Below are 22,606 nucleotides of genomic sequence, written 5' to 3' on the forward strand. Positions count from 1 at the left end.
GCCTGGTGGGCGGGGCTCGGGGGCCCGGAAGAGCTGGCGCTGGGATTAGGAGCGTAGGGGCCGCCGCGGCTCCTCCGGCTGCCCCGGCGGTGGGTGTCTGACGCCTGAGCGCAGACCACGCTGAGGTGAGAGCCCGGCCGTCGCCGCGCTCGGGCCGAGCGTGGTCAGGGACGAGGGCCCCGAGGGTGGCGCCGGCGGGGACGCCAGCGCCGCGGGGCGGATGGGTGGTGCCGCCGTCTCCGCAGGGACCCGCCTTCCACGGGCCCCGGGTCCCGGGGGCAGCGCCAGGCGGACGGCGGGAGCCGCGCAGCGGGCCTGGGCCTGCGGGTAGAGGCAGGGTCCTGGGACTGCGGCCCCGGTAACTACGGGTGTGGCGTCTGGCCTGTCCTGTCGGAAGGCGATGGGGTGCGAACACCCGCGGGGCTGTTCTCCGCGCCCGGCCGTGATTTGAGCTCAGGGCGACGAAGAGCGGCCGCCTTTTTTTTGTGCGGGATCTTGTCGGTTTCTCCGCTCGCTGGGGTTTTCCCCGCAGCGCGGGGCCGGGGCTGTGTCTGTCTGTTGTGCAGCGCACCAGCACGTGGCAGGCGGTCACGACGGCGACGAATACCTGGGGAGCTGGGTGGAGTCTGCGAGGAGCTTTGGCGGCAGCTCTACCGAGGCTCCAGATTTGGCCTTAATCATGTGAGAGTTGGATCACAAAGAAAGCTGAGCGCGGAAGAATTGATGCTTTTGAACTGTGGAGAAGACTTGAGTGTCCCTTGGACTACAAGGAGATCCAACCAGTCAATCCTAAAGGAAATCAGCACTGAATATTAATTGGAAGGACTGATGTTGAAGCTGAAACTCCAATACTTTGGCGATGTGAAGAACTGACCTATTGGAAAAGACCCTGATGCTGGGAAAGATTGAAGGCGAGAGGAGAAGGTGACGACTGAGGATGAGATGGTTGGATGGCATCACTGACTCAATGGACATGAGTTTGAGTAAGCTCCGGGAAGTTGGTGATGGACAGGGAGACCTGGTGTATTGCAGTCCATGGGGTCATAGAGTCAGACACGACTAAGTGATTGAACCAAACTGATTATTAGCCTTGTGGCCTTGGGCAAGCTGCTTAATAAACTTAGAGCTTTGGCTGCCTCATTTGAAAGGGGCTGTAATATTGCAACCTTGCTGGTAAGTAGAGAGGGTCAGAGGTACTGTATATACAGCATAAGGACATATATATATGGCATTTTTTGTCGCTCGGTAGTGTCTGACTCTGCTGTGACTCCATGGACTTTGGGCTTCCCAGGTGGTGTTGGTGATAAAGAACCTGCCTGCCAATGCATGAGATGTAAGAGACAGCAGTTAGATCCCTGGGGCGGGAAGATCCCCTGGAGAAAGTAATGGCAACCCACTCCAGTATTCTTGCCTGGAGAATCCCATGGATGGAGGCACCAGGCGGGCTACAGTCCTTGGGATCACAAAGAGCTGGACACGACTGAGCTACTGAGCATGGACTGTTAGCCCTCCAGGCTCCTCTGTCCATGGGATTTCCCAGGTAAGAATACTGGAGTGGGTTGCCATTGCTTTCTCCAGGGGATCTTCCCCACCCAGGGATCGATCCCCGGGCTCCTGCATTGGCAGGAGGATTCTTTACTGTTGAGCCACCAGGGTAACACACACACACACACACACACATACATATACATGTAGATACCTCTATGTATGTATGTATATGGCAGTGAGCACTGGGCAGCAAATTGTAGGTATTCAGTATGTGGAAGTTGTCATCTGGGTATTATCTCATAAGAAAGTTCTCTAGTTGGCTAGCATGGCCTCTGTCAGGCTGTGCCAGGCATCGGGTATACAGAGATGACCTAGCCTTGGTCTTTGATGCACTCACAGTTCTGAGATAGTTACAAGTGGTCAGTAGCCGACTCATGCTAAGATCAAGATGTGGAGAACCATCCCTTAGCCCAACTTGGAGGCTTTCTAGAAGAAGTTTGAACTGAGTCTTGACAGTGACCGAAGTTAGCAAATCAGGTAGAAGGTGGAAGAGTATTGTAGGCAGAGGGAACAGCAGGAGCAAAGTGTGGAAACAGGGAGCATAATGCATGCTGAGAACCTCAAGCAGCTGTGCATTCTTTACATATTAGGTGAGTGTGAAGTTGATTGTGGAAGATGAGACTGGAGAGGTCGATGTGAGCCAGGTCAGGCAGGACCAACTGTGCTTGTCCTGGCAAAGAGCCTTGACTTCAGGCTTTAACTTTGCGGAGCCAGTGAAAGATTTTAAGTTGGTTACATGGCTTCTGACTTGAGTTTTAAATAAATCATTTTAGCTGGAGCTTGGTGATAGATTTGAAATGGCAAGAAGTCCAGCTAGGACTGATACCAACCAGTGGTCTTAGCCTTCCCTAATCAATAGAAATTGATAAGAGTCCAGTCAAGAAATTCAAGCAAAGCTTGGCCAGAGGGTAGGGGTGTGTTTAGGGGTCAGGCAGGAGGAGTGGCTTTAGGTGGTTTTCCCACCCCTTTGGTGGTGGTCAAATTGCCAACTTCCGTTGGCATCATCAAAAAAGCAAGAGAGTTCCAGAAAAACATCTGCTTTATTAACTACTACAGAGCCTTTGACTGTGGATCACAACAAACTGTGGAAAATTCTTAAAGAGATGGGAATACCAGACTGCCTTATCTGCTTCCTGATAAATCTGTATGCAGGTCAAGAAGCAACAGTTAGAACCAGACATGGAACAACAGACTGGTTCCAATCGGGAAAGGAGTACCTCAAGGTACTCCTTGCTTATTGTCACCTTGCTTATTTAACTTCTATGCAGAGTGCATCATGTGAGATGCCGGGCTAGATGAAGCACAAGCTGGAATCAAGATTGTAAGGAGAAATTTCAGTAACTTCAGATATGCAGATGACACCATCCTTATGGCAGAAAGTGAAGAGGAACTTAAATGCCTCTTGATGAAAATGAAAGAGGAGAAGTGAAAAAGCTGGCTTAAAACTCAGCATTCAAAAAACAAAGATCATGGCATCCAGCCTCATCACTTCATGGCCAGTAGATGGGGAAACAATGGAAACAGTGAGACTTTCTCTGCTTGGGCTCCAGAATCACTGCAGACAGTGACTGCAGCCATGAAATTAAAAGACACTTGCTCCTTGGAAGGACTGATTTTGAAGTTGAAGCTCTAATACTTTGGCCACCTGATGCGAAGAACTGACTTACTTGAAAAGACCCTGATGCTGGGAAAGATTTCAGGCAGGAGGAGAAAGGGACGCAGAGAATGAGATGGTTGGATGGCATCACCAACTCGATGGACATGAGTTTGAGTAAGCTCTGGGAGTTGGAGATGGACAGGAAAGCCTGATGTGCTGCGATTCATGGGGTCGCAAAGAGTTGGACACGTCTGATCAACTGAACTGAACTGAACTTGGTGGTGAGTGCAGGAGGCATGTGCAGTACCCTGTTTTTGGTCTTCAGAAGTGGTAGTTGGGTTTTTGGTCTTTTTGTGCCTGTCCAGAATTTGCCCCAATTGCACGTGTATTGTTGTTATTGAGTTGCCAAGTTGTGTTCTACTCTTTGTGACCCCATGGACTGTAGCACGCTAGGCTTCCCATCCTCCCATTATCTCTCAGAGTTTGCTCAGATTCATGTCTGTTGAGTCAGTGATGCTATCTTACTGTCTTCATCCTCTGCTGCCCCCTTCTCCTTTTGCTTTCAATCTTTCCTAGTATCAGTCTTTTCCAATGAGTCAGCTCTTTTACCAAAGTATTGGTGCTTCAACATCAGTCTTTCCAGTGAATATTCAGGTTTGATTCCCTTTAGAATTGACTGGTTTGATTTCTTTGCTGTCCAGGAGATTCTCAAGAGTCTTCTCCAGCACCACAATTCAAAAGCATCAATTCTTCAGCACTCAGCGTTCTTTATGATCCAACTGTCACATCTATATATGACTACTGGAAAAATCATAGCTTTGACTATATGGACCTTTGTCTGCAAAGCCATGTCTCTGCTCTTTAATTTGCTGTCTAGGTTTGTCATAGCTTTTCCTCCAAGATATTTGTGCATGCACGCACATGGTTATTTTTAGTTCCATATAGTTTCTTCATATTTTGTTGCTCAAGGAGGCATTTGTCCAGATGCAGGCATTGCAGCAAAGGGTCCCAGGACCCAACCTGTCTCAGGACAGGGTCCCTCTCCCTTGAAATGTCTCCTGGAGGCTGGTGAATTCCTGAAATTGCATTCCACACTTTGTGCATTTTTTTATAGGTTAGGGATCTATCACTTTCTTCAGATAATGAAAAAGTATTTCTATGTAACCATAGTCTAGAACAATGCAGGCCCTGTTTGATTCATGAATGGTATAATCTACAGATGGTAGAATCACTGCATCTTGGGTTTAACTGGATGTGGGGCTGGAGAACAGTGAGGGGTTGGTGGTTTCCCACTTTATACTAGAAATAATGTAATTTACTGAAAGGAAGAGGAGAGGAGCAGGTGTGGAGGGGAAGATGGCTTCTGCTTTAGGCATTTCTGCCTTTGATGAGTCTGTGCAACATCCAAGTAGCAGTATCTTTGGCCTCATCTTTATGCATGAATAATTCAGAGATGAGAATGATTTGCTTAATTAAGAACATGCATCAAAATAGTGGCAGATATCAAAGGCTTTCATAAGTGCTTTTCCCCTACAGCTCCTAGACTAATGATGAAAAAAGAAAGTCTTAAGGAGTTGCCAAGGCCTTATAATGTAGTGACTTTCAAATCATTCTAGTATTCTAGGGGTTTGAATAGATGCTTTGGGAATCTATAACAATACTATCAAATTTTTAAAAAATCATTAAAATTTATATATATATATATATATATATATATAGACTTGAAAGATTATGGTACTTTGTGCTGCTAGGGTTATCCAGTTTTGGGCATACCTTGGAATAAGGCTCTCTTGCCTTCTCTAACGGAAAAGTATCCTGCAATGGCAAAGCTCTCGTCGGCAACAGAGTTATCCAACAAGTCACCCACCAAAGCTTTCTCAGTAGTCTCCCTCTTTTTACTTTTACGCTCTGTAGCTAGTTCCCTACCCAGCAGCCAGTCATCTTTCTAAAACAGAAATTTGATCGTACCACCTGACTGCTCTTTGAAACCTTCCAGAGACTTCCTGTGAAAGCCAGAATAAAACCCCAGCTTCTGCTGTGGCCTGCGAGGTGCTCTGTGGCTCTGCCTTGCCTGTCCCTGTCCCTCCGCCTCCTGTTCCTAGTCGTCCTGGCGTCTCACTGGCCCTCGCGTCGGCTGGCGTCCCTCAGGACCTCTGCACTTGCTGTGTGCTCCACTCACGGTGCTGCTTCTCCACATCATGTCTGCTCCTGCTTCTCTCAGGTCTTAGCTGTCACCTCCTCAGAACGTCTTTTTTTCTATCTCACAGAGTCACCCCTTCCTTTGATCACTATCTCCTTAACTTGCTTTAGTTCCCCTTAGAGCAATTATTATTTCCAAATAACGTGTTTGATACTTGGTTTTCATGTTGGTCTGGCTGCTCCCTGTAAAAATGAGCCCCCTGGACTTCCCCGGTGGTCCAGGGTTAGGGCTCCATGCTTCCAGTGCAGGGGGCATGGGTTTGATTCCTGGTGGGGGAACTAAGGTCCCACACCGAAAAAAATAAAAGTAATTAAAAATAAATAAAAAATAAGCTCCCTGAGGTCAGAGACTTTATCTGTCTTATTCATTGGTGTAGTCCAAGCACCTGATAGGGGCTCGCTGGCCACTGAGGAAAGAAAGAATGAATGAATGAGTTGGGTGTTCTTGCTACTCCACAAATGAAGCAAAAATAATAGAAATAAATTGGATGATGGGGCTGATCAAAATGCTTGGGCTCAGGAGTCAAGTCAAAGGTCAGATGCTTGTGAATGGACTTGGTGGGGGGGTTGGGGAGGGGAGTATCTCCAGTTTCACTGGGAGAAACTGTTCATTGGAGAGGGACATTCACTGATTTACTCATTCTTTTCCTTCATCAGGTATCTTGTTTTTCTGTCAAGACCTGACCATGTCAGAGTGAAAGGAAGCTATCTTTGCAGACCGCTCTCTGGAACCTTTGAAGACGGTAGAATAGCATTCGATTCTGCAGTAAGCAGACCCCCTTTCCCTCTGTAGAATCAGTCTTTAGTAAACAATTGTTTCTCGAATTCATACATTCTCCTGAAAGATGGGTCACAGTTCCCTCATCTGTGAAACGTGGATTCTAACCTCCCTTCTGTAAACCCCTGTGGGGGTTGGGGGCAGAGCCCAGCGGGATACAGGACGCAGACAGACCCGCACAGACAGACCTGCACAGAACACTTGGAGCAGACTCCGGGTGTCTCCAGATGCTGTGAGGATTAAGTAAGAGTGTGAAAGCACTTGAACTATGAAACATTTCTCTGGCCAGTTCATCATTGTTCAAGTATAATATGCTTGCTCCTATGAAGTGGGTAAGGAGAAAGAGTTCATTAAAGATCTATATAAGGCTGACTCTGGAATATTTAAGGTCACCTTCCTGGCCTTACTGGAATGAGGCGAGAGGTAGCACCTGACATTATTGTCATGTCTGCCTTTCCCTAAACATAGTTTGCGACTTTAAGAAAAATGCACCAAACCCCAGAGGCGTCAGTGCTTTCAGTTCTTGGCCCTGCTGTTTACAGAACAGCAAGTGGAGACGGTAACTGATCTCAGAATCTTGGTTGATAAACTAATATGTCACATATTTTACTAACGTCTAGGCTTGATTAAAGAGAAGGCAGGCACTTGACTATTTTGAGACTATTTGACAGGTGTCTGGTACCTCAGATTGGTGCTTTTCATACTTCTAGAGATGACAAAAAGGTTCCTACCTTTCAGGTTCACTGGGTTAAAACTTGGTTATTCAAGAAAAGTATAAGAATGAAATAGTATCCAAATTTTGTGGGTTGGCAGGGAATATTTATTTTTTAAGGAAAAGAAGTATACCAGGGAACTGGGAGGAATTGATGATTATTATTTAATTTTATTCCTACTATGTTGTAAAGGGATTTAAAGTTGCTTCTCTCCATATATCTAAATAAAGCTTGCTTTTCCAGAGGAGTGCCTGCAGATCAAGCTATGGTGGAAGATGTTTCGGAAAGGCAAAAAGCGCCACAGCAGTAGCAGTTCCCAGAGCAGTGAAATCAGTACCAAGAGCAAGGTAGGTGGTGGAGCGGAGACTTCAGTCATAACAGTGAGAACTGTTTCTTCTGAGTGATGCTGCATGAAAGGTACTAAGTGTGGCAGACCTGCTGATATTCTTCAAACTGGAGGTTTTTACATTCTTTTTTTTGCACAAGATACATCCTGCATTTGATTTTATTTTGCTTTGGTAGGTTTTTCTGAAGTCCTTAAATCCACTAATGTAGATGAATTGGGACCTGTGAGAGGTCTCATTGAAACACTGGTCAAGGAAATTGACAGGCAGTCAAGGAAATTGACAGGCGGTCAAGGAACTGGATGTCTTGGATTTTAGGGCTTGACTTGTGTGTGTGTCATTATAATTCTGTGTCCACCACAGGGAGTGAGTTGGAGAGTGAGGCAAATGTGCTGATTTGAGTGTTCAGGGCCCTCAGAGTCCCGAGTCCTGGCCCACTGGACTAGGACTAGAAAACTGAAACTGAAGTCGCTCAGTTGTATCCGACTCTTTGCAGCCCCATGGACTGTAGCCTGTCAGGCTTCTCCATCCAGGGAATTCTCTAGGCAAGAATACTGGAGTGGGTTGCCATTTCCTTCTCCAGGGGATCTTTCCGACACAGGGATCGAACCTGGGTCTCCTGCATTGCAGGTAGATGCTTTACCGTCTGAGCCACCAGGGAAGCCCCCAGGACTAGAAAGCCTTTTTAAAATCATTCTTCACCTTTGTGAGCTCCCAATTGTGAAAGGTGTCTGTGCCCAGAACCTGGACTGGGCGAGGCAGGTGGCAGGAGAGGAGCCCAAGGCCTAGAACCTCCAGGGGGTGCCTCTTGCCAGCCTGGGGGCAGCGCCCTGGGTGAGGATAGCCACACTCAGGGAAGAACACGACACCACTGACACCACTGCCCTGCAGGAATTTCCATCAGGCGGGAGGGCTGAGCTTTCAACGTGTAGCCGAAACCATGGAAACCTGACATTTTTGGAGACCTGTGCAGTCTGGGAATGGGACGACTATGATTTTCTTTAAGGCATCTAAATTCCTGAAGCTCGTAGAGAATCGCCTGGCTGTTACCTCAGCATGAGGCCCGTAGGCTTGAACTGGGCCCAGTTTCCTGTTTTCTAGTTCTGACAATGGAGAAGGGGAGACGCACGGACCTGCTGCTGGCCGAGTCGGACCAGAGCTTGTGTGCTGATTCAAGGACCTGCCACCCTGGCAGGGTTGGGGGTGCTGGGGGGATGCAGAAAGACCCATGCTCCTGAGTGAGGTCTTACCCCCAAGTGACGGGGAGTCTCGTGTGGCTTCTATGCAGGCTTGTGACAGTTAGACGTGTGCTCTAGGATGAAGTAAGCTTCTGCTCTTGCATTCAGAACCAGGGGAAATAGGCCAGTTTCTCCCTTCCCTTCCTCCTTGCTCAGGGGGTCGCTAGGTTCTGGCCTTCTCCTGCGTATGGGGGTAACTGGAAGCACAAAAGCTCGCTCTGTTACTCCCTTCCCAGAAGGCAGCCTGACTCTGTAACAGCATCTTAATTCCAGGTCCCCTTCCTTCACTCTTTGAATATTCAGGTTTTTTCCAGGTTGTCAGAACCACACAAACGTGATGATGACCCTCTCTGTGCATACAGCTCTGCTCTTGTTTGAAAATGAAAGTCACTCAGTCGTGTCCAACTCTACGACCCCATGGACTATACAGTCCATGGAATTCTCCAGGCCAGAATACTGGAGGGGGTAGCCTTTCCCTTCTCCAGGGGATCTTCCCAACCCAGGGATCGAACCCAGGTCTCCCGCATTGTGGGAGGATTCTTTACTATCTGAGCCACCAGGGAAGCCCAACGTGATGATGACCCTGTCTATGCATATAGCTCTGCTCTTGTTTGAGATTCCCAGAAATGCAATTATTAAGAAAGGGAAGAAATAAAATTGAAGACTTGATACATTTTTACATTCATCTTGATTCACTTCTTAAACATGAAAATTTGACTGTATTTTTAAAATGTAATTTTGATTTGAAGCATAAAAAAGTGATTTTTTTTTTTTTTTGGCCAAGCCGTGCAGCTTGTGGGATCTTAGTTCCCCAACCAGGGATCAACTCTTGGCCCCGGCAGTAAAAGTGCTGAGTCCTAACCCCTGGACAACCAGGGAATTCCCAAAAAGTGATTTTTTTTTTAATCAAAGGTTTTTACTTATTTCTAAAAAATTAAGCACACTGAGAGTATGATTCTGTAGAACAAACTACACTGACACGTATGATTCTCTGAATTTTGCTGAACAGTTTCATTGGTTTTTCTTTGTAATTCACATCACAGTTATTCTCTGGTCTGCCGCTCCACCTGTGTTTACCTGCTGGGGCCAGGTAGTAGTTGGAGGCATTGCGATACCGGGGTGAGGGTCAGGAGACGTGGGGTTGAGATCTGGGGTGACTAGACGTAACCTTGGGTAAATCACTTCACCGTTCTGCATCTCTCTACTCATTTACTAAACAGGAGAACACTCCCTGCCTGCATTCTGCACAGAGTTCTTCTTGGGTTCTGTGGAAATAATGTGAAAGTGAAGTATAGATTTTCACATGCGATATGAAATTTCAAGTCTCAATATGATGTATATATCAACTATCTTATAAGGCTATAGAGGTAATGGCTTTAATTTAAACTGAAAGTGTTGATCCCAGACTTATTGTGTTATGGGAAGAGCAGTTGGGATTATGGGTTGTTTTTTTTTTTGAAGTCTGCTATGGAATTTGTCTTCAAAAGACTCTGTCGCAGTCGATCTGCATGAATAACTGACCTGATTTTATATGTGTTAATTCAGTGATAGTAAATAAGTCATTTGAATGTTTGGTAAAAAACTTGAAAGAAGATAGTGCTTCTGATTATGTTTAAAACGTGTGTGTGTGTGTGTTTGATTGTTATTTCTCAGTCTGTAGACTCCAGCCTTGGGGGGCTCTCACGGTCCAGCACGGTGGCAAGCCTCGACACCGACTCCACCAAGAGCTCAGGTATGGACGGAGGTGGGGTCGTTCATCATCTCGGGCTTTTAACTGAGGTTCACATGGTTTTACCAGAGTGGACGAGGAGTTCTTGAGTATTTGGGGTTTTCTTTCTCCGCTCTGTCATTTTTGATAAGAGTTCAGAAATGGCCCAGGATCTGGTGGAAGGAGGGTTGGGGTGAGGAATGGGTAGTGAAAGCCATGGGAGCAAACTGCTCGTAATGGTTGTGGAGCGAAATTATGTGTGGCTACTTGGTAGTGACAGTTTAGAAGTATTAGAATAGCTTTGTTAAGAAGTGGGCTGGTGGAGGGTGAGTTATTTTGGAGTTACATTGTTTGCGGGGGATAGAACAATGTCCTGCTGATTAAAAAGACTAAGGAGCCTTGTTCCCAGAGATGTACCAGCTCGTTAACATCAGGAGCACACGGTTATAAGCAGGGGTCTGTCACTGGCCCTTGGAAACATTTATGCAGCCTCCTGAAAGACAGCTCTCTAGAAATCAAAAGGTGGCTTCTGACCCACCTGTTAGCTGGTGTCTAATTGGAAACCTACTACATTCATTTTGTTACACAAAATCCTTCTTCTTTGGGGATCACAGACAACTCAGTCCATGCAAGGTGGTGAGAGCAGGAGAGGTGTAAAAGGGGATATAGTAGCATAAGGTCTATTGTCTTTATCCAGGTGCTTTGAAATATTAAAAATGTGGGCATCTTTGTGTTACATAAACATGATCTAAGAATGACCAGGTATTCCCTTACTATGTCAGATGTTGTAAATCCTTTGTGGTACCTTGTACTGGCTGGACTTTATGGCACATGGAGTTCTTCACTTCTTACCATCTGGTCCTGTCTGGCATTACTTCATCTACACTGGGGGAAAGAAAGCCTGGTCTTTTCTGGCTGAATGGGAAAGGTAGATCAGGTTTCCTGAATCAGGAAAGAAAGTTAAAGTTCCGGGAAAGTGGGAGAAGAAACCAAAAAAATAATCAAATGTCATATGCATTATAGAGGTGCTCAATCATTGTCAAGTTGACATTTTAGTTTTTCTTTTTGATGAAGTGAAGGCTATTAATACTTAATTTATTCCTACTGAGATTTTATACATTTAGTACATTGTGAGTCACTGAGGGAAAGGTTAGTGAAAATTCAAGTTCTTTCCCATTACATCAAAAAGTTTGCATTTAAAAATTCTTAATTTTTATTAAAGTTTTAGTTCTAGTGATACAGTCGATTTCTTGTGTGGGGAGGGGTTAAAGATACCCTGTAACGCAGCTGTTTCTTTTGAAGTCTTACTCTTAAACCATTTTTCCTTCACCTTTAGGACAAAGCAACAACAATTCAGACACCTGTGCAGAATTTCGAATAAAGTATGTTGGTGCCATTGAGAAACTGAAACTCTCAGAGGGGAAAAGTCTTGAGGGGCCACTGGACCTGATAAATTATATAGATGTTGCTCAGGTAAAAAAAAAAAAAAAAGAATTTTTTTTTCTCAGATTTTGGGGTGAATTCGTGGCTTTGGAGACAGATGCCACTCTTCCAGTCTCTTCACTGCTTCTCCTGAAGCCACGCTTTTATCACTGTTAAGATGTCACTGAGCGCGGTGGTCAGAGGAGGGACCTGGGGACCGAGTCATGGAGGAACACAGGGACTTAGTTCCTCCCTTCAAACAGTGGATTTTTACTCTTTCTGGGGCCGACTGAGGACGTCTCTTTGTTTAAACGGGGAGCTGAGCGCAGTGAGCGAGTGCACACCACAGGCTTAGCTTTAGAGCACTCTGGCAACTCTTAATTGTGTCTCCATGGAACTGTTTTCAGTTATTTGAATGAGCAATCTCATTCATGGTGTTGAACTCCCATCTCTCTCTATTCATACCCTGTCTCCAGCAAGGATTGAGGTGAGGTGGGTTTTGAAAATATATCCAGGCCGAGAAAATAAAAGAATAAATTCATCACGAAAGAAAATTCAGAGTGAAAATGAAGACAAAAGTGTCAGGTTTGTGCATCAAGTATTGTGAGGTCGGTACTCTTAGCAGTGAAGGGAGTGGATGAGCTGGAAGCCTGACTCTGGCCACAGTCAGTTGCTCCCCGAGTCTCTAGAAGATGGAACTGCCATCTTTGTGTTCATGAACAAAGGGATGTTACTGCAATGGGAAGGTTCCCTTACCAAATTTGTAGCATGTCAGTCACTCTTAAGATCATGTGGTCTCTTAACGCACGGAGGTGAGCTCGGTTCATATGCCGTTCGTGTCCTCCTGAAGGAAGTCTCCTCTGTCTGAGGGGAAATCAGCCAGTCTCATCTGCCGTTGACCAGGCAACTAACACGATTATCCCAGCATTTTACTTTGGAATCTATAAAGTCATTCCAGCATTGTGCAAGCAACAACTAATAGTCTCCTGAAAGTTTGCTAATAGTGCTCCCCCCGCCCCCCACAAAGTACACGAGGATTATTTTCACACTGACGGACTGCTCAGTCTCTCATAGCACTGTAGAACTGGGCTTGTCAGAACTTCACGACTGACAGTAGCATTGCTGTGGGTTCTTGGAGTTGCTTTACCCTGTGTGAGAGGTGATAGGCATGAGGGTGTGCTTGCGTCTGAGGACTCGAACTAAGGTCGGTGGACACAGCTCATGACTGTAATTTCTTCAGTGCAGGCAAACGGTTCCACAAAAATGTCGACCGTGTGGAACATCTACTGATGGCTGACAGTATCGTATTTGTTGTAGAGAAGGCAAGTCAGGCACACTAAGCAGATAAAATGTGATATTCTGCTAGGAAAACCATCAGGCATTATCTGCTGTCTTCCTTGTTTCTGAAGAGCTCAAAGTACTAATGGATGTTTTCAAGAGCTGAAAAACCATTTGTCAAGCTGTATTTATTCGCCCAAAGCCCTGGGACACTGGGATAACCAGACATATCATCACCTGCGTAGGATATAAACTGTTTGAGAGTGGTTCCTGCAGCATGTTTCCTATTATTTAATGTGCTGACGTTACGGTAAACTTTGAAAAAGGAGCCTTATGTTTTTCTAGTGTAAATACATAAGCCCCACTGGTATCTGTGAGGAGTGTCAATTTACAAACAAGAACCATGGAGCACATGGATCTCAGTTCTGGTCAAATTTGTGGACATCTTACTTAAAAAAAAAAAAGGTGAGGGGGTATTTCTTCTGCCTCTTTGGAGAGAAGAGGGCGGGGCTGTTGTGTGCCCCACATTCTTTAAAGGGTTTGGGTTTGCGATGGCCAGATGCTAAAATTGACTAATCAGAATCAAGAAGGAAACATGATTTTTTAAAATGTAATTTATTTTTACTTTAAAGCAAGATGGAAAGTTGCCCTTCGTTCCTCTGGAGGAAGAATTTATTATGGGAGTTTCCAAGTACGGTATAAAAGTATCTACATCAGATCAGTATGTAAGTAATTTAATTAAAGGGGAAAATGGGTTTTACGTGTTGGGGAGTTCAGACCAGGAATCACAGCACAGGGCCCAAGCCCACCCCCACCCCCTGTCCCACCCCACACCCACGGCTGGTCCATCATGCGTTTTCAGCTTAGGACCCCACGCCAATTCAGAGCAGCTGTCAGCTGGGTGTAGAAAACAGGGCCGTGGATTTAGATTGTCTCAGTTTTCTTAGAACTTACGTAGGGAGGCATGATTCTAAAGGCAAATTGGCCCCTAACCAAGCTCACCGGAATGTCCCTTTTGGTGAAAAACCTGTAAAAACTGTGTTCAGCCAGATAGACCCATGGATGGATACATTCTGTTTAAAGCCTCACGGTAAATTCTGCAGTGGAAAATGTGGACATGTGAAGAAATAGCACGGTTCTTCTTCCCCTGACCTCTGCAGGACGTTCTGCATCGGCACGCTCTGTATTTAATCATCCGGATGGTGTGTTATGATGATGGTCTCGGGGCAGGAAAGAGCTTACTGGCTCTGAAGACCACAGATGCAAACAACCAAGAATACAGCCTGTGGGTTTACCAGTGCAACAGCCTGGTAAGGTTTTCAGTCTCCTTGGTTACTAGTCTCATTCATCAGACCAAGTGGTGAAACCATATTATTTAGGTTTTTCAAAGGCAGGAGAGATGCTGTCTGCCACGTTGTCTGATACCTGGCATAAGGGAAATGCATGTATCAGACAGCAGGTCAGCCAGCGGACCAGCCTACTGCAGGCTGTGAGCTGTTAGCCCAGAACCAGCACTCCTGCCTCTTGAGGGAATGCAAAGCAGGTGAGCAGAAGGGGTGTGTCGTCCACCAGCAGCCCCACTTTCTTGAACCTCGTAGTCCTGACTCGTGAGGGTCCCTCCCAATGGCCGCGGGTCCTGTGTTACTGCGTGCAGTTACTAAAGGCCCCCAGGAAGTGGTGACCCAGGCAGGCCGTGTCCTGGATGTCCCCACGCTGGCGGTTTGTAGGTTTAGGACAGGTATTAGGAGGGTCTGATCTAGTTGGGGAACAGACTTACTATTTCTTTTACTGTATCTTCACTTATGTAGGAACAAGCACAAGCAATCTGCAAAGTTTTATCCACTGCTTTCGACTCTGTATTGACTTCTGAGAAACCTTGAATTCTGCAGTCAAGGAGGAAGTAAGCTTCATGTTCAGCTGTTTTCTCAATAGTTTGTTTCCAGTCTACAGTTTTGAACTGTTACAGAAATATGAGTGATCTTTTGCTCTGGATTTTCTGAAGAAAATGCAAGTGTATAAAATACCAGTCATTTGTTTTTCTAGTAAAATGTGTCTTATTTAACAGCCAATTAGCTCATTGAAGTTACCTACCTACTGGAACTAAAAGAGCAACATCTTTTGTTGCTTTTAGACACAAATAAGCCTAATGACTTTTATGTGTTACAGAAGCACCCTTGATGAGTAATGAGCATGGAGAACTTTCTGAGGAAGACCTAGGTCACCTGTCCTGCAGCACTGGCTGGCGATGCAGTCTCACCAGCTCAGAGCTCTAATCAGGCAGAGGTCTGGGCCAGGGACCCACGAATCATGTTGGTTTGAAACAGTGATGCTGTCAACTCAAGTCACAAAAAGGGAAACTTTAAAAGGTGTATTGTCAGGATACCCTGTTAGCAAACCACAATATAAATCACAGTAATTATCTTTGAAAACCCTCAAAGATTACTGATCATGTTAGAAGTCATACACTGTGAAGAATTTCATGTTCAGTAAACTAGTGTATTTTTTTTAAAAGACTTTTTATATACAGTGCTTTACTAAAGACTAAAGGGGGCTTCCCAGGTGGCGCTAGTGGTAAAGAACTTGCCTGCCAATTAAGGAGACGAAAGAGACATGGTAGTTCGATCCCTGGGTTGGGAAGATCCCCTTGAGGAGGGCATGGCAACCGACTCCAGTGTTCTTGCCTGGAAAATTCCATGGACAGAGGAGCCTGGTGCGCTACAGTCCATGGGTTTGCAAAGAGTCAGACACAACTGAAGCAACTCAAAAGATTAAAAACATGAAAAACTGAACACTCAAAAGATTAAAAACATGAAAAACACCATGTCCATTTAAAAGTATTTTATTTTTTTCCAGTCAGATGACTAGTTAACAAGAAGAGTAAACTTATTAAACATGCTCTAATTAGGACAATGAAAATAACTGATTTAGGTTATACAATATATACAGTTGCGCTGCAACTAGACGGAAATAATCGAGTGAATGAATTGAATATCATACATCTCAGATAGCATCCAGGCTGCAGTCGTGGTTCCCACCCTTCACAGATCACACGCTAACCATTAGTCCGTGGACAGATTTCTGAGTTGCCATCCCTAGAGGTCAGACCTGATGGAGGATGGCATGCCAAATGCCGGAATCCTGCAGCTGAGGTCACAAAACGTAAACTTTAAATATAAATAGATTATCTACAGTGTTTTCCTTTTTCTCAGTTGCTTTTTTTTTTTTTAATTTGCAAAGAGCAAATAACTAGGAAAGGACATCATTAGTAGGGAAGTTAATATAATTTCTCTTCTGGTAAGAGTCATATTAATTACTGCACAAGAGCACCACCAAATTGTAGACGGGGAAAATATTTCCTAGGTATTTATGTGTGTACCAGTGACCCTGATGTATCAGTTTGGGACTGGTGTTCCACTGTTGCTATGGATCAGCTTTAATTCCTTACATAGCTGGCACCAAGTAGGCAAAAGGCTGACTGAGCATAAGGTACAGATGTGGGAGGGCTGTGCTAAGATAGACACATGAAGTGCACTGTGCAAAACAGCTGATTACGTCCTTCAGTCTGTGAGAGAAGTAACTAGATGAAGGGTTCAAAAACAAGTGAACAATTCATGAAAACAGACATAGTGCTTAAAAACAAAAAGGAAATAAAGACTGTAATTACAGATCTAACACATTTTTACCCAGAACTTTGAAAGGCAAAAACACAATTGCCATACAACATCGTAAAACATTCCAGTTTGTTCTGTCTTCCTTTATAATATCAATGAAAAAAAAAATACAATGAAATAAAAAAAGCTCTACACTCAACAAGAGTCTTGCATAATAAAGACAGGCTGCTTCAATCAAATGTACCATCATGACATGCAGAAACCGCATCGTCGCCTTGCTTTCCAAGCCTATCCTTAAATTTACCGCTTTTGGTAAAAATCTAAGTTGGCATCACATGCCTATTTATTCTCAGAGAGCGCCAGATTTTTCAACATACCTACTCTGAATCTTACGCTCACCATGACTAAGAAGAGGTATGATAGTCAAGTTCATTAAACCTAATGAGTTTTTATTTTATTGTATACAACCTAACCCCCACCCCCTGCCCCCAGTAGCTTAAGTTTAAGAATGATATGATGGGACTTCAACAGGAAATCCAGATGTCTGGGGTTATTTTATTACCTGGGACCTACAGATTTCTGATATGTTCGTGATTACAAACAAGTGGACAGATTAAATTGCAAGACAGTGTAACTACCATTCCTGTTGGTATATTCTATAAACACAAGACACTAAATCGAGGAAACGTTCTCTCGAGCTAGGAGGGAAGGCAGCGGCACACTCGGCAGGAAACAGCGAGGACTTGGTGACGGTACTCTGGCTGTAGCCAGGGGGCTCAAGAAAGCGAATCCCAGGACACCTAAAGCGCATAAACTAGCTTTAAGAACCGTGTCACCATCCGTCATCTTTAGTTTTCAACCGAATTCAGGAAATGCAGTTTTATACAATCTGGAGCTGACGTATGCCATAGCAAACCATCTTTAGTTGGCTTAGGTAGGCTTGTTCATAATAGTTTACACACTCATGCAGGACACAATGACAGCTGCAACCTCGCACACCAGGTGCTGGAAAATACGACGCTTACGTGTAGGATCCCAAGTTGCTTTAAATAAATGTCAGGTGGATTCCAAAGGAAAACTTTCAAGGTATCTTTAAAAAAAAAAGTCTTTAAAGGTGAACTGAAGCATTTTATCTAGAAAGTGCAGGTTAGCTGCAGAATTGGAAAGCAAAAGTTTACTGGCTTTCTAAAAAGAATAACTGTGCTAAAGGTCACCGAGTAAAGAAATGGGCCAAGAAAAGCAGGACACATTTCTTCCCAACACTCAAAACTATTTTGAGGTTCAGCTAATGCTGTAGATTCAGGCTTGATTATGTAGTTAAAATCACTTTTCGGAAAAAAAAAAAAAAAAATTCAGTTCACCTCTTAGGAAATTGAGTTTTTCCTAATAAAAGTATAGCAATGTTTCATGAAAAACACAAAATATAAAAACAATTCATTGATATATATATATAAATTGGCTTTTGAGTTTATAAAGCAGAACAGTGGCATTAAAGAAAGTGGGTACATTACAAGTCATGAAACAGGTTATCTGGCAAGAATACTGGTACCAAAAATGAAACAGGACATGACTTTTAAAAGAAGTGTTTTTCTTCAGTAGCAATTCAGTCAGCAATAAAGTGCACAAAAGACACAGGAAATGCTCCCTTGCGACTGGGATCTCCGTCAATGTGGCCGATCTGAAATGAATACAAGGTTAGGTAGTTATAAAAATTCTAAATGCTGGAAACTCTGAAGGGCATTTTAGCATTTGGAGGGGGGAAAAAAAAAAGACTGTCTGGAAGAACTTCTGGGAAAGAATTACTTGGGTAAAACATCTGAACTGTTGTTTCTTCCACTCACATTTCAAACAGTCCCTGCCTACTACTCGGAACTCCTGTTCAAGGGCAGTCGGTGCCCTCAAAGATGCCCCCACCACAGTCCTGGCAGTCTTGGGGGGCACATAGGACAGGATCTGACCACCACCCCATCTGTGTTTTTGCTTTTTTAATAGACGAAGGGACTGAATGTCAGAAGTTTGTGAGCTTCAAAGTCACAGAAAGTGGCAAACATGAGGGAGCCCTATTTAAATGTAGGCAAGCATTTATGAGACTTCAGTAAATCATTCACTTTTGCTCTGGGAAAATTATGTAAGTTCTATATCAAGTCTGATCTCGATGTAAATTAAGTAGGTAAGTAAAAGTCTAAAAGAAAACCACCAAAATTTAAATGTGTGTGTGTTTTTTTTTAATGAGTGGAGGAGCCCTGGAAGTTACGGGCAGCATTTCCGTACTTGATACTTTAAAAAATATATCTTTTGGCCATGCCATGCGACTTGCAGGATGTTAGTTCCCTGACCAGGGATTGAACCAGGGGCCACGACAGTGAAAAACACCAAGTTCTACCCACTAGGCCACCAGGGAACACCATGCCGTATATTTCTATTTAAAGAAGGCTCAGAGGCTGGCTGTGACTTCAGGTTTCCCTGGTGGCTCAGCGGAAAAAGAACCCCCGCCTGCCAAAGCAGGAGATGGAAGAGACCCAGGTGTGACCCCTAGGTCGGGATGACCCCCTGGAGAAGGAAACGGCAACCCACTCCTGTATTCTTGCCTGGGAAATCCCATGGACAGAGGAGCCTGGCGGGCTTCAGTCCATGGGGTTGCAGAGAGTCAGACACGACTTAGCAACTAACTAAGCACACATCCACTGCTGGTCAGAATCTAAAGGTTAAAAAGCACTGATCTGTCGCTGCACTGCGGAGGAGGCAGCAGCCCGAGACTCCCAAGGCCACAGCCTCCTTGCAGACGCTCAGGTGCACTCTGGAAATTGCAGCCCACGTGGCTCGCCCACGAGGGGGAACCCCTCAGAAGTAGGGGGAAACGGAAAGGACAGCTGAAGCTGCTCAGGGCAGGGCAGCCTCACCTGGGGAAAGACCCCCTCAGGCCCAGACTCACCCACCACTCCTGGTCCTCCTCGCCATCCACGATGATCACATCCCCCTCAGAGAACGTCAACTCATCGGGGTTGTCGGCCACGCAGTTGTACAGGGCTTTGACCCGCTTGGGCTTCAGCTTGGTCTGCGTCAAGGAGAATGGGGCTCAGAGCTCAGTGTGTGGGAAGACACACCTGCTCAGGGGAGAACCGGGCTGCCTTGCTTCCAACAGGTCCCTGGGGCCTGCAGGCCTGCATACCAACCCGGGGCAACTTGGGGAGGCTCAGTGCAGCTGGTGGCAGGGGGACTTCCCGGAGGAGGCCAGCCCAGGGAAGAGAGTGGCAGCCTGGTGCCTGGTGTGCAGACGGGTCGATCCTAGAGCCCGCCCCTGAGCTGTGAGCTCCGGGCTGTTTCTGGCTTAGATCTGAGCCCTTGGAGGATAACCCGCACACTCCTTGCCAGGGCAGAGAGGCAGAAAAGAAGGGGCTCATCCACTCACCGTCTGGGACTTCCTGGGCATAGGCGCTGGGGGCTGCATGACCACGGCATTGGACAGAGGACCCAGAGCTTCTGTTCCAGAGAGGTCCACTGCTTTAGGGCCAAAATGAAAACTTCACAATATGCCCCCTCAGCCATCACCACGAGACAGAAACAACGTAAAGGCCATTGTGTCAGGTTCACAAGGCAGGTTTCCTGAGGTTTTTGTAATTGACAGAAAGTCCCCTGAAGGCCGAAGAAACTGTGACTCCCCTGCGGCCTTTGTAGAGTGCTGGCCTGCAGCTGTCACCATGGGACAGATGCTATAACCTCCTCCACTGACCAGGCCCCCCACCCTCTGCCGGGCCCCCCACCCACTCCCAGTGACAGAAGGGGAGTGGAATGTGGGGTATGGTACCAGGCAGCCCCAGGAACAGGGGCATCAGGGGCTCTGCCGGGGGCAGGGTGGCTGCCCTGCCCTGGACAGGACAGCTGGGCCAGGAGACAGCTGACCACGACGGGACACATCCCCCACTCTGCCCTCACAGACCAGTTCGGGTGAAATAATTACCAGGTCCTCTCGGCTGGCCTTTGTTAATCAGTGGGCTGGACTTGTCAGGCCTACGAAGAATGGGAAATAGTGTCACTGGCACACGCGTGCATGCTGAGTTGCTCAGTCGTGTCCGACTCTGTGCGACCCCACAGACTGTAACCCACCAGACTCCTCTGTCCGTGGGATTCTCCAGGCCAGAATACTGGAGTGGGTTGCCATGCCCTTCTCCAGGGGAACCTCCTGACCCAGCGATCGAACCCGCGTTGCTTAACATCTCCTGCCTCGGCAGGCAGGTTTTTGACCATAAGCACCCCTTGGGCAGCCAAGAGTCACTGGTACAGGAAGCCCGAAAGGCATGTGACTGCCCTACCTCACTCCCTGTTCTACAGGACCTGTGTTCAAACTGAAAACGGGCAAGCTAATTTTATCAACTGCCAATCCAAGTTAATTTTTGCTCTTGGAAAAAGAAAGAATGAGAGACCCAGAGGACAGCACCAGACCCCAAGGGTTCCTGATTACAAAACTAGGCTCCTCCCGGGACTCTCCTGTCCTGCATGAGCCTGCAGCCAACACCCCGGGTCTGGGCAGGAAGCTGGGCACGCAATCAGCTCTGCCTCCCATGTTCCTGTCCCACGTGGCTCAGGTCTCCTCCTGTGTCAGGTGGGGCTGGATCAATCCGCAGGCCCTGGGGGCTCTGCCAGGACTGTCTGGGCCCCTCTGGCCCGTGCCGTCCTTGGTACTGTGACCCCTGGTGTAACCCCCCAAGACTGACCATGGCTCGGCTCCCCTCAGGACCGAGGGGCCAAGTGAAAGCTTATCTTTACTTCTACATTCAATTCCCAGAGAACATGCTCCATTCGGGCAATAGACTAGAAGTCTGTTCTCTAAGGAACCCGCAGTGTCCAATACCAGGGCCTCCCAGGGAGACTGCTCTACGGCAAGACCCATGCCAGCAGCTCTGTGCATCAGGGTGCAGTCTGCCAGCTTCTAATGCTGCATATGAAGGGGCAACTTAGCAACAGGGAAGACCACACTTATGGGAAACGTCCATGACATAACAGAAGTCAGAACAGAAAGAATTGTGGAAGAGATGAGAGAAAATGAGTCTGTGAAACCACTAGGATACTATTAACATGAACATTATATGATGGCAAAAAGCTGAGAAAATCTCCCAGAAAGCTGACTGCAAAAAGCAAGCAAGCAGGAAAACAAGGTCGGAATGGAGAACCAGAAGGGGGCTGGGAACTGGCCCCTCTGCAGTGCAGCTGCACTTCCAGCCCCTGCCTCTAGGTGGGGCCACGGGACTGGCCTGAGTGAGAGCATCACTCCGGCCCCAGGGGTTTGCCAGCCCTCCCTGTTTCTCCTCCTGCAGAATTAACCCTCAGTCAGTTCAGTTGCTCAGCCATGTCTGACTCTTTGTGACCCCGTGGACTGCAGCACGCCAGGCTTCCCTGTCCATCACCAACTCATGGAGCTTGCTCAAATTCATGACCATCATGTCGGTGATGCCATCCAACCATCTCATCCTCTGTCGTCCCCTTCTCCTTTTGCCTTCAATCTTTTCCAGTATCAGGGTCTTTTCAAATGAGTTGGTTCTTCACATCAGGTGACCAAAGTATTGGAGCTTCAGCTTCAGCATCAGTCTTTCCAATGAATATTCAGGACTGATTTCCTTTAGGATGGACTGGTTGGATTTCCTTGCAGTCCAAGGGACTCTTCCAATGCCACAGTTCAAAAGCAGCAATTCTTCAGCGCTCAGCTTTCTTTATAGTCCAACTCTCATATCCATACATGACTACTGGAAAAACCATAGCTTTGACTAGATGGACCTTTGTTGGCAAAGTAATGTCTCAGCTTTTTAATATGCTGTCTAGGTTGGTCATAGTTTTTCTTTCAAGGAACAAGCATCTTTTAATTTCAAGGCTGAAGTCACCATCTGCAGTGATTTTGGAGCCCCCCAAAATAAAGTCTCCCACTGTTTCCATTGCTTCCCCATCTATTTGCCATGAAGTGATGGGACCAGATGCCATGATCTTAGTTTTCTGAATGTTGAGTTTTAAGCCAACTTTTTCACTCTCCTCTTTCACTTTCATCAAGAGGCTCTTTAGTTCTTCACTTTCTGCCATAAGTGTGGTGTCATCTGCGTATCTGAGGTTATTGATATTTCTCCCGGCAATCTTGAATTAACCCTCGGCCCAGGGGATAAAGATGGTGGAGTCAGAAGTAGAAG

At 46.1% G+C, this 22,606-nt stretch overlaps 2 protein-coding genes across 7 annotated transcripts in view; one reads left to right on the forward strand and one right to left on the reverse strand.

The window, feature by feature from the left end:
* The first annotated feature begins 5 nt into the window (after positions 1–5).
* Positions 6–15,339, forward strand: ITGB1BP1 (integrin subunit beta 1 binding protein 1). Of its 3 annotated transcripts, XM_027556117.1 has the most exons (9): positions 6–125; positions 6,002–6,110; positions 7,079–7,182; positions 10,071–10,149; positions 11,462–11,598; positions 13,458–13,550; positions 13,986–14,135; positions 14,634–14,725; positions 14,992–15,339. In XM_027556117.1, exons 3-8 carry the CDS (start codon positions 7,111–7,113, stop codon positions 14,703–14,705), a joined length of 603 nt encoding a protein of 200 aa, XP_027411918.1. In that variant the 5' UTR covers positions 6–125; positions 6,002–6,110; positions 7,079–7,110; the 3' UTR covers positions 14,706–14,725; positions 14,992–15,339. The 3 variants fall into 3 exon arrangements, with proteins under 3 accessions (XP_027411918.1, XP_027411919.1, XP_027411920.1); XM_027556118.1 differs by lacking the exons at positions 6–125; positions 14,992–15,339 and adding an exon at positions 960–983 and having other exon boundaries at positions 14,634–14,894; XM_027556119.1 differs by lacking the exons at positions 6–125; positions 14,992–15,339 and adding an exon at positions 3,408–3,426 and having other exon boundaries at positions 14,634–14,894.
* Positions 15,340–15,648: 309 nt separating this feature from the next.
* Positions 15,649–22,606, reverse strand: part of ASAP2 (ArfGAP with SH3 domain, ankyrin repeat and PH domain 2) — a 158,276-nt gene continuing 151,318 nt past the window's right edge. For 2 of the 4 annotated variants that reach the window (XM_027556116.1, XM_027556115.1), the window contains 4 exons: positions 20,395–20,444; positions 19,846–19,937; positions 19,369–19,491; positions 17,756–18,114 (listed from right to left, as the gene is read on the reverse strand). In XM_027556116.1, coding sequence (XP_027411917.1) covers positions 18,040–18,114; positions 19,369–19,491; positions 19,846–19,937; positions 20,395–20,444 — 340 coding nt within the window. In that variant the 3' untranslated portion in view covers positions 17,756–18,039. Of the gene's footprint in view, positions 18,115–19,368; positions 19,492–19,845; positions 19,938–20,394; positions 20,445–22,606 lie in introns of all 4 variants that reach the window. The other 2 variants (XM_027556112.1, XM_027556113.1) reach the window with 2 other exon arrangements.

This window comes from Bos indicus x Bos taurus, chromosome 11 (assembly GCF_003369695.1).
Source record: "Bos indicus x Bos taurus breed Angus x Brahman F1 hybrid chromosome 11, Bos_hybrid_MaternalHap_v2.0, whole genome shotgun sequence".
Taxonomy (NCBI): domain Eukaryota; kingdom Metazoa; phylum Chordata; class Mammalia; order Artiodactyla; family Bovidae; genus Bos; species Bos indicus x Bos taurus.